At 33.9% G+C, this 11,112-nt stretch overlaps 1 protein-coding gene across 1 annotated transcript; it reads right to left on the bottom strand.

Annotated features, from left to right (window-relative positions):
• Window positions 1–1,900: 1,900 nt before the first annotated feature.
• On the bottom strand, window positions 1,901–8,876 carry LOC115980042 (probable serine/threonine-protein kinase At1g54610). The gene is made up of 8 exons (XM_031102239.1): window positions 8,612–8,876; window positions 7,774–8,169; window positions 7,101–7,385; window positions 6,704–7,021; window positions 5,808–6,035; window positions 4,769–4,869; window positions 4,053–4,170; window positions 1,901–2,803 (listed from the first exon to the last, which is right to left on the bottom strand). The coding sequence occupies exons 2-8, from the start codon at window positions 8,134–8,136 to the stop codon at window positions 2,465–2,467; spliced, it is 1,752 nt and encodes a 583-aa protein (XP_030958099.1). The 5' UTR covers window positions 8,137–8,169; window positions 8,612–8,876; the 3' UTR covers window positions 1,901–2,464.
• Window positions 8,877–11,112: the final 2,236 nt, after the last annotated feature.

Below are 11,112 nucleotides of genomic sequence, written 5' to 3'. Positions count from 1 at the left end.
AAAATTTGAAAATGTGAGAAAAGGCGGGAAAAAGTAAGGTTTAAAAAGTTGTACATAAAAGTTAGAAAAAAAAATTTTAAAAGCTGAATTTATAAGCTTATGCCAAACACACTCTAAAGATCATTTTTTAACTATATCTTTTTCTTTTTTCTTTTTCTTTTTTTGTTATTCATTCTTCTGGGCACACTAATTAATCAAGTTCACAACCAAGGGTATATCCATAAATAAATAAAAATAAAAATAAAAAACCCAAGTATATTTGTGGGGCCAGAGAATTTGTGATCCTGGCCCCGCTTTCCATTAGGGCCCAAGGCCCGCGCCGAGGAGAGTTGTTGCCGAGGACATGCAGCAAAAGTCCAAATGGCCTAGAGATGCAGCCGAGGATGACCCTATCCTCGGCATCCCAAGGCCTAGAAGGGAAGAACGACACGTCATCAAAGGCAGCTCCCAAAGCGCTCCCAGAAGAAGGGGCAAGTAGAATAGGACTCGCACGGGAGTACAGTGAGGGAGCGGTTTAAGGAAAAGACGTCACTTCCGCATTGAATGCGCCAACAAACGTTCTGGTCACATTGATGGGAAAAGACCCCTAAACAGTGTGGTTTCGGTTATTGCAACTAACAGAAAGTGGGGGAAGGCAGCTGATGGGACAAGCACTCAAGTAGTCACCTGCCTGATCAACACATGGAAGGTCAGGATTAACTGAGAGGGGTTATATAATATAAGAATTTATGGGCCAAAAGGGTCGACTCTTGAACCATGAGAACAAAAAGTAAAAGGAATAATAAGTACATTAAGTTCCTGGGAGGGGGGCCAAGAACTAGAGCCTCCCAGGCCGTGCTAAGGAGAAAACCTTTTTGGGCAAGCACGGTTCACCCTTGTGCAATTATCTTGAACACCATGACTAACCACTATCCGGTGACCGAGACTTAGCCTTTTAGCCCACTTTCTATAAATTTATTGTTTAGGCCTTTAACGTTCGAACCCAATACACCAATTTGGGATTGTTACAAATTGAGTCCTTACAATATTCATATTAGTTTATGCAAAAATTACCATGTATTTTAGAATAAGAACCTACCTTTTTATTTTAGCAAACAATTTTTCAAAACACTTACACAAGATTATTAATTATATAATCTATTTCATTAAAATGTTAAAAAAAAAATTTAATTGTTCCCCCTCTTTAAATGCAACAACCATCATCTATTCTTGAAAACGTAGAAATATATATATATATATATATATATAATTTGCATAAGAACCATAGCAATGGACGCATCAGTTTATATTATGGTGCTAATTTACCACACTTAAAGCAAATGCTCAAATGAAATGCACAAAATTCATGTCCACATCCCATTTGTTTATCAAAAAACGTTGGCATTTGTTTTTTCTTTTCACGGTTTCAAGCGATTGCTTCATTCACGTAAAACATATTTCTCAACTGAGAGAAATTGTCATTTTCCATTACAACTAGTAACAAAAGGGAGATTAGAATCAGATTCTCTCCAATAAGAGAATTACGTGTTCCATTCAACTACAAAACTCTTTACACTAATAGGCAGATCTTAAATGCAAGAAAGAGTAAGGTAAAATTAGGATAGGATTTAAGTTCAAGTTTTTAAATGTAAGCAACATGCATCACATGAAAAAAGAATTGTGAGGAATATGTTGACTGAGGAAAAGTTTTACAGAATCATTCTCAAGCTTCGGATTCTGACTTCTGTTATGTACAATGACCCCCATAAAAAAGGCAACTTGCTGGCTAAGGAATGCTGAGATACTCCAGAAATTTTGTTTGCCTTTTTTCTATTTTGTTTTTGCATTTGCTTTATGAAATATTAAAAAATTATCACGAAAAGGAACACAGCATGGCTCTTTGACTAGCACATGGCATGCATTGAAAAAAACAACTACCAACTCATAAAAGAATCTCTTATAACAATCCAATGAGAGTCAATACATAGAATAGGTCCAAGACTTTAGCATGAAGTACAAAGAAAATTAGAGATTGAGAACGGCATTTGGAAGCCATCTATCCTGAGAAGCTAGATTGCTGAACAAAACTTCAAACACAAGAATGGTGCTATGCTGCATTTATTAGATTCTTTTTTTTACTATTCTAAGCAGTATTCAGTTTTCAACACAAGGAACTGTGGAACCAAGGAAAAATGATTTAAAAAGAAAAAGAAAAAGATTTACATAATAGGATGAATTTTCTCACTTTTCCAACAATTGAGCAGGGGAAAAAAAAATCTTTTTGGGGATTAAAAAAAAAGTAAGGGACTATAAAATGAAAAATTGATTATACCCCCGCACTTTTAACCAATGACTTACATCCCTCTATGCGAAAAGCAGGCTTATTGGATAGACTTGCATTACATTGCAGTAGGATTTCATCGAAACTGTGAGCAAGCTTAGGCCTAACAGATCTTCTGAATCTTGATGTATGCATTCAAAAAGATTAAGCCATAATTTTCTTTCCTTTATCACGAACATCAATAATTTTGTCTCTGTGGGTAACTCTCTGTGATTTTGATGCTTCCCGTTCATCACCTGCAGCATGCTTCTTCCGCCTTGGAGCACCAAGGCCAGCAGGGTCACCCAATGGACCTGACCAAGTTTGGAGCGAATCTTTTGAATAAATTAATGAACTTGAACTAAATGGGACATCTTGAGGAACATTGGCAGGATCAATATGATGTGAAGCACCCAAGGGAAAGCCAAGTTGTCCATCTTGGTGTGGTGGAGGAAACTTCTCACTCTTGCTCTTTGCGTTTGCATGGGTCATAAAACGCCTTCTCTGTTTCAGAAGAAAGCCAACAGTCAAGAAACATAAACGGGAACTAAAACCTGATTGAGTCAAGAGCAACTATAAAGTTTGGTTGAACTGACATTAAAACTGTATGCATGTAGATCTTTCACACACTGAGGAGCCTAGGAGCCTATGCTGCTGCATCAAATATATGGGATTGGCTAACCCAAAAATCTTAAGCTTATTTTAAGTGAACAAACTTTCATATTGTTCTCTGTTCAATGAAAGTTCTTTTCAATAGCCATGGTCCATGAGCCCCATAGGCTTCATATGACCTATTTTACATATTCTGCTCTTGTTAACATCTGGATAATTAAGCATATGAGCAGTACACAAACTACTAACTATGACAGCATCTCATATAGTACTGAATATAGTAGCTTCATCATTAAGCAATACCAGGGAGACAGGAAACATCATTTTACAATTCAGGACAGGAAGACAAGCAGTATGGAATATTAAGGACGCTCAATAGCACTCATACATTTACTATATATTCCACAATATTTAATCACCTAATTTCAAATCCATGTTGGTAATTACTTAGTGTTTGGGCATGCACGTGTGGAAAACATCTCCACACAGGAGAGAATGAGATACATTTTTACTAGATACATGGTCATTACAGGTTTGGAAAGAAGCTCAACTATGTTTTGAGTGTTGCACTTTTCTTAATTCTTTTTATAAGTAATTTGATTGTTGCATTTAAAGCTTGTGAGACACAATAATAGTTTCTCCCCATCTCATTTAGATTTACTCATTGGCATTCTCAATAATTCAAAATTAATAAATGGAAATTGGTGACAAACAACCAAAGACCACTAGATATAAAAGCCAGATTGTGAATCAAGATTATAAATGAAGAGAGGCTTTATTGTCATGAAACATCTAATAACTAATCTCACATTGCCAATTTTCAGTTATCAAGGACACCTTTAGTTATAATTTCCACTTTTGTTTCTAAATAAAATGAGCTTGTAATTTATAAACATCAGTAATGAAAGAATATAGTGTCAACTCCAGCACCTAGAGGACAAGAATAAAAGTGGGAGAGACACACAGAGGGTAGTCATAATATGTTCTTCAAGAAATAGTAAGTTACTTCATCTGGCTATCTATTCGTAGAAGATAATAAATTTTGAAGCCATGTTTTTGAAGTAGCTCAGTAAGCCAAAGTAAATATTAATTAAATAAATAAAAAAGAGGATGGTTGATAGAAGCAACTTATCAGACATACTTCAAGATTAGATGGAAGCTCAGCGTTGGCTTCTGGAGCAGGAAATGCCCTAGCAGCACGGTCACGTGTACGTGTTTTCTTTGGACCTTCAGCGTGGGATTTACTGGCAGCTCTTAATCTGCACCACACATACTGGCAATAAGAGAAACTTTGACAAATAGTGCTTTGTGAACAGATAAGAATCAATGCACAATAAGAACACATCTGCTTGAAATGCACAATAAGAATCAATGCACAGAAATGGAGACCACATCCGACAAATCACCTACTTGACCTCCAATACTTAATGATTCTAAATCATCTGCTTCTTAACCATTATCATAATCAACACATCTTCAGCAAATATAAGAAATACAAATATGCTTCAATCCACAATGAGGTCTAAGCTTAGCATAATTGTAGAAATATGCATTAAAAAAATCATGGCAATAAGGTAGGCCGGACCATAAGGAGGTTTTCCAAAATTCAGATATTTTAAAGAAAAAAAGAAAAATAATGAGAGTAAATTAAGAGAAGAAGTGGGTTGCACTAGGCCCCTTACCATATTAACCAAAGCAATAAATATAGAAGCCTAAATTATACCAGCCCTTCCTAATGATTTGACCCCAGCAAATGATATCACTCAGAACTTTAGCAATACGAACAATTTTCAAATAAATTGTCATAAAAAATCAATTATTTAGTAGCAGAATGCAGGGTGTTAAGAGCATCCAAACCTCCGAGCTTCATCATCCCGTCGTTTAGCATCCATTTCCTTGCTTGGTGGATATTTTGGGAGGCTTGAAGGTTCACAAGCATAAGGTTCTGTTGTGAAGAACTGCAACAACAACAAAAAAGTTGGGAAAAGAGAAAAATTGGAAGAATATAGGCACAATTTTAGAAGGATATCACACAAGCGACAAGTTCAGAATTAAATAATTAAGTAGGTAGTGTGCAGACCTAGTCAAATTTTTTAGGATTATCATCTCCATGACTTGATATCAACCTCATTGATGCCTAACACTTTACACAGTGACTTCATTTCACTTAAAATTATAGGGTAAGTAAGATAGAACTGTTTAATTTCTGTGGCTGCCAGTAAGAAGTAGGTTAACATTTTCTACAGCAGATCCTTCTTCACAGTTCTAACTTCTAAATGTCGGATATATCCCAACTTCAACATAATGTCGGATATATATAATTAATTAATAAATTGCCATGTGTCCCTACTGTAGAATGTCCAAATTTTACAATAATTACCATGTCCAGTGTCCTGTTCCTTCTTAGTAACTAGGTGCTCAGAAGTCTGTATTATAAACAGATATGATTGCATATTATTACAAAATAGCTAGCTGGAAAAATGAAGAACTTGATCTTTAACGAATTTGTAATTATTTTTAATAACAATCTCTACTGTGTATGGTCAAAACTACAGACCAACAAATCAATTAGCACCGACAGGAAATAATGACTTTTAGAAACCAAACCATTACATTAGACCTGCAATGGACTGTTGATCACTCTTAAGTAAACAACTCCATTACTACACAGTTACTAGTTTAAAGGATTAAAATGCATAGCTTCATAAGTGATTGAGAAAATTGCAAGCTCCCAACATAAATAAAGAAACCAAGAGAAACTCAAACTGTCGAGATTAGAGAAAGAAATATAGTACTGATCAAGAAGGCATAACATCAACATCAAGGGATGACAAGAATAGAATACGGTCAAGCAAGTTAATTGAAAAAGATTGGTCATAAATACATCAAGACTCACCTCACTTCTTAATGCATCTGTGGCTGTCCGACGTTCCGCAGGATCAATTGCAAGAAGAGTATCAATAAGGGGCAATGATGATGGTGGGAAATCTTTAAACGTCTCTTTTATGCATCTTTTGTAAGGTTCTCGGGGCTTGAATAAGGTTGCATTTGGCAACTTTGCTTTTTTAAAGTATTCATCTGATGGTGAGCCACATAGTTTGTATATCTTATGTAGTTGCTCTACCTAAGTGAGCAGTAAAGATATCAGACCTGTACTAATACAAATGCTAACATATTTATGTCCAAAATGCAGTAAATGACAGGGAGTGCAAACTCTATACATGATATGCTAAGTAAACAATATTCTCACTTCTGCTTACAAATCAGTAACAAGAAGAGGAAGAAAAGAGATTATATTTAAGCTTTAAAGACAATACAACTTTCCATACACTGAAAAACAAAGGCTCCATATCTAAAGTAGAAGAAACCAAAACAGTAAGATGCAAAAAAATCTAACCGATCCAAGATTTTATAATAATCCAAAATAGAAATATGATCCTAGCACAAAATTGAAGGCCTTTTAATTCAAATTAACAAGCAATGTCGCCAACTAGATTACCACAATCATATCCCATTCCCCATATTTAAGTTTCTGAGTAAGATGAGAACAGGCCAGTAAAAGCTCAGCTATAATAGCAACAAAAACAATATATTAATACAATAAAATATAAAAAAAATACATGCTCAAGCAATAAATAACACTGCAACAAACTCTGACAGCATTTTGCAGGGCTTCCATTACAACCGCATGTAAAAAATAAAAGATGACTAGAGAGCTATTAATATTGAAGTAGAGAGTTGACCTATGATGCTTTGTATGAAACAAAGAGAAAGAAGAGAGTGATGAGTTACCTCTGTACGACCAGGCATAATTGGCTTCCCAGCCAATAACTCAGCTAAAATGCAACCTGCACTCCAAAGGTCAATGCCCACACCATAATCAGTAGCTCCAAGAAGAAGTTCAGGAGGTCGATACCAAAGAGTGACCACCCGACTAGTCATAGGCCGTTTGTGGTTTGGATCACAGATAATAGCCAACCCGAAGTCCGCAATCTTGAGTATTCCATTATTGTCAATAAGAAGATTCGATCCTTTAATGTCACGGTGAAGCACCCCACGGTTGTGACAGTGCTCAAGTCCAGATAGTAATTGATGCATGTAACATTTGACCTGCAGTAACAGGAACAGAATATCAAGTATACCAAAACATGTTTGTTAACTTTAACTTTCAAGGCAAACATGGGCAAACCTGAGCCTCAGTAAATTTGATTGCTGGGCTAGCAGCAAGTCCAGCTAAATCATGTTCCATGTACTGAAACACCAGATACAAACTACAAGACATCCTTGACGTAGCCAAACCCTCCAACTTTAAAACATTGGGATGATCCAGTCGCCGCAAAATGAGAATTTCTCTAGCCATAAATTTCACACTCTCAGGTTCCAAATTATCAAATCGAACCTTTTTCAGTGCAACAGTTTTACCCGTCAATATATCTTTAGCTTTGTACACGTTGCTATATGTTCCTTGCCCAATCTAACATCACAAAAAAAGTTTGTGGGAAATAAAAGAATCAAAAGCGCAAATTAAATCAAAGAAAAACAAAATTAACCCTATACATCACAAATTTCCCATCTCAAATGATGTAGCCATCGTGTTTTTCCTTTATTTCAACATATATTGACCAACATTGGGCATTGATTTCAAGCATGTCATTGCCACATCATTTGTGAGATGCAATCGAAGAAAGAAAATTCTTGAAGAATGCATCTCAAATGACAGGACACATGCATTTACCCATTTTGAAACACAATAAACATAATTTTTGCAATTAATTGCACAACAGCAATGGCTACGTCATTCAAGAGGGCATTAAAAAAAATCCCAAATTAAACCATTTTCCAAAAAACAAATGGTATCAAACCTTATCAATCTTCTCGAAAGTGTCCGCCCTTCGTGGAACCAACCCCTGGAGTGCCTCCCCACAAGCATCTGTGAGCCACGGTGGCCAGCCCGCCACAACCTGCTCTCCTCGTAATTGCTTTGATAGACTACTCAACCTTGGATTCCCCCTAGACCTTCTCTTCTCCCCTGGAGGCCGCTGACCCCCATTACCACCATCCTTCTCCTCCTTTTTTATCCCACCATTATGGACCTCAACATCATTCCTCTCTACTTTCCTTGCTGGAACATCATCTACCTTCCTATTAGACTGAGAACTCAAATTCTTATCCTCATTTGCCTCAGATACTATACCCGACACTTCTCGACTGATTACACACCCCATTTCTTCAATCTAAATCTCATTGCTCAACATAGTCTACACACCCACATAAACATACACATCTAAGACCTTCAGTAACATAGAATTATCTCAAACAATCAACCAACTGGAAAGCATAAAATAACTTCAAGAATCTACAACTTAAAATCCAATTCTATCTCTAGCTACATGATCCAAACATAGTAAATAGGAACTTCGATTGATCCGAGTATACAACTTTTTTTCCCACATAAACAAGCATATCTATGCATATAAACATAGACCCACATAATCAAAAGTACATAAAATCATTCAGACAGTCACAGTAAATTCAATTATCAACGATTTGGGGCTTCCAAGATTCACTTGGAGCCAAAAGTTGATCTGGGTATTCAACTAAAGTAAGAAAAGGAGAGAGCTTTAAAAGTAAGAGATGAAAAGGAAATGAGTTACTGGGTATCAAAGATTTACTATGTCAGAGAGAGAGAGAGAGACTTACAGTGATTGAATCTGAGTGATGCAAAGAAAGTGACTGGTGGCATCAGAGAGAGAGAGAGAGAGAGAGAGTGATTGTAATAGAAAAGCTGTGTTTTTTGTTTTGGTGTGTTGTGTTTAGTTATGCCGTCTTTAACTCTTGCGCTCAGACAAGAAGAAGAATAAAAAGAGAAGCAGCAGAGATCTTCCTATTTTCATTACACGAAAGTCAAACCCCCTTCTGGCCCCTTTCTACACTCTCTCTCTCTCTCTAACATGGACTGGAAACTGGACTTTTTTTTTGTTTGTTTTTACTTTTTAGAAACATTTTAATCCCCAAATTTGTTATTCAAAGAAAAAAAAACTGTTTTTTTGTTTAGTTAAATTATAAATTATATCCTTTCAATTTATTCGTTCAATTTTTTTTTTCATTTTTTTAATCCTTCAATTTAAATATGTTATCAATTTTTAGTTCTTCCATCAATTCTTACCGGTAGTTGCAGTGATATTTTCCCTTTAAAAAGTAATACTGTTTTAGTGAATTTAATGGTGCTATTATGTGAAGGACTATTGAGAAGTTGAAAGGACTAAAAATAAAAAATAAATTAAAAACGTATCAAGGTTAGAAAGTTTATTTTGTAATTAAATCTTTTTTATTTATTTTCTTTGGTTTTCTTTTTTTTGCTGAATATTTTTTCTTTTTCTTTGGTTTCTTATTTGTTTTTTCTAGTAACTTTTGTAATTTTGTTACATAATTTTACCTTAGCTGGGCTTTTTCGATAAACTTCCTTCGCTGGGCTTAACATATAAAGAAATGATTCAATAAATCAAGTGGTATCTGGGTTTGGGATTTAACTAGAGCCTAGAGGTACAGTATTGGGATGGAAGAAAAGCAACAGTGTAGCCAACAAATACATACACATATATATATATATATATATATACAAACACACACAAAGGTAAAAATGAGAGAAAATTCAATTAGATTTTAAATTGAAATTCAATTATAATCTAATTTTTCGTCACGTGTCTCATCTAATTTAAGTTTAAAACTTTTTGTGTCAAGTAAGTTAATTCAATATAAAAATTAGATTTCAATTAGGGTTTAATTTTGTGTCACATATCCAATCTAATCTAAATTTTTAAAATTTTTGTGCCAGATGAGTTTTTTAAATTTTTGTCCTATGACGTCCACTTCTGATAATATCTCTTTATTATCATATCAAGACACCAATCAGTTTTTGGTGTAGGTGAGGATTGAACATCAGATCTCTTATACAACTATCAGAGATTTTACCTAAACTAACTGGAACCCATGCCAAATGAGTTAATTTAATGTAGAAAACAATGAGTCCAATATAAATAAACCATAAAAATATATAATCATATATCTAACTCTATATATAAAATTAAAGGAAGAGAGAGTTTAAATTATTTTATATTTATGAGCTTTTTTTGGTATAACTAAATATAGTTTAAATTTGTAAGTCATTTATATAATATACCATGACTATATATGGTTCATTATTAACTAGGTAATATATATATATATATATATTACTATTTTAAAATCAAAGTTTAGAAAAAATTCAATTAGAATCAAAATTGGATTTTGCCTTTCTTAGCTTTCCATACAAATTAAATTATTTAGATTTTTACTATTATTTTTTCTTTGAACTAATGAGCATATTTTCTATATTGTTTTTCTATTCAGATATTTTGTATTCAAAGATATTAAACGTAATAAACTGTAAGTGAGTTGAACAATCCCATGCACTTATCCTCATTCAATTTAAGAGATACTATTTAACCAATTTATTATTTTATTTTGTATTATATTTAGTACAATTTCATAGATAGTAATTGTGAGTTGATATTGTATATGTAATATCCAATAATAGTTTTCAAAATTATATACATAATAGCAATGTCATGAGAAACTTGATGTAACCAATATCATGAAAATTACAAGGATAAGCTATTTTAGTACCTCTAAATGTCCTGGTCGAACTATATCTTATATGTTTAATAACTCAAACTAACATCAACAGCACCACTACAATTCATTATTCTCATGCGCAAGCACAGGTTACATACTAGTTGTAGTAAAAGGTAATGTATTTGAAATTCTAATCATTAAATTACACATTCTTTATATGCTTAACATGTATGTCAAATTTTGTTCAAATTGTAATTTTTTTTGAGAAATTAGAAATATTGAATGCTATTCAATCCATAAATGTGTCATTTATGCATAGTTTAAGACTACAAAAACTTGAAATTTAAAATTTTGATTTATGATATAACTATTGATGGACACATGAATTGAAAATGGGGGGATGGGGCATAAGAAAAAAAAATCATTAAACTCCAAATAAGAATTCATTTAGTATTCACAAACTACAAACAAAGATAAAGAGACAAAATCATTGATCCAATAATCCTCAGTGTATTACTTATATATACCAATCAATAATTCAACTCCATACACACTTTTTGTAACTTTGCCAATTATTTTTATTTTGT

The sequence above is a fragment of the Quercus lobata genome, chromosome 3 (assembly GCF_001633185.2).
Source record: "Quercus lobata isolate SW786 chromosome 3, ValleyOak3.0 Primary Assembly, whole genome shotgun sequence".
Classification (NCBI taxonomy): Eukaryota; Viridiplantae; Streptophyta; class Magnoliopsida; order Fagales; family Fagaceae; genus Quercus; species Quercus lobata.
The sequence above is the reverse complement of the archived record's forward strand: the minus strand, read 5'-3'. Positions and strand labels throughout refer to the sequence as shown.

Coding starts and splice junctions, on each gene's coding strand:
- LOC115980042 (XM_031102239.1), bottom strand. CDS start 8,136: ATGGGGTGTGTAATCAGTCGAGAAGTGTCGGGTATAGTATCTGAGGCA. Junction 7,022..7,100: donor TCAAATTTACTGAGGCTCAG/GTTTGCCCATGT, acceptor CTGTTACTGCAG/GTCAAATGTTACATGCATCA. Junction 4,870..5,807: donor CAGATGCATTAAGAAGTGAG/GTGAGTCTTGAT, acceptor TTGTTGTTGCAG/TTCTTCACAACAGAACCTTA.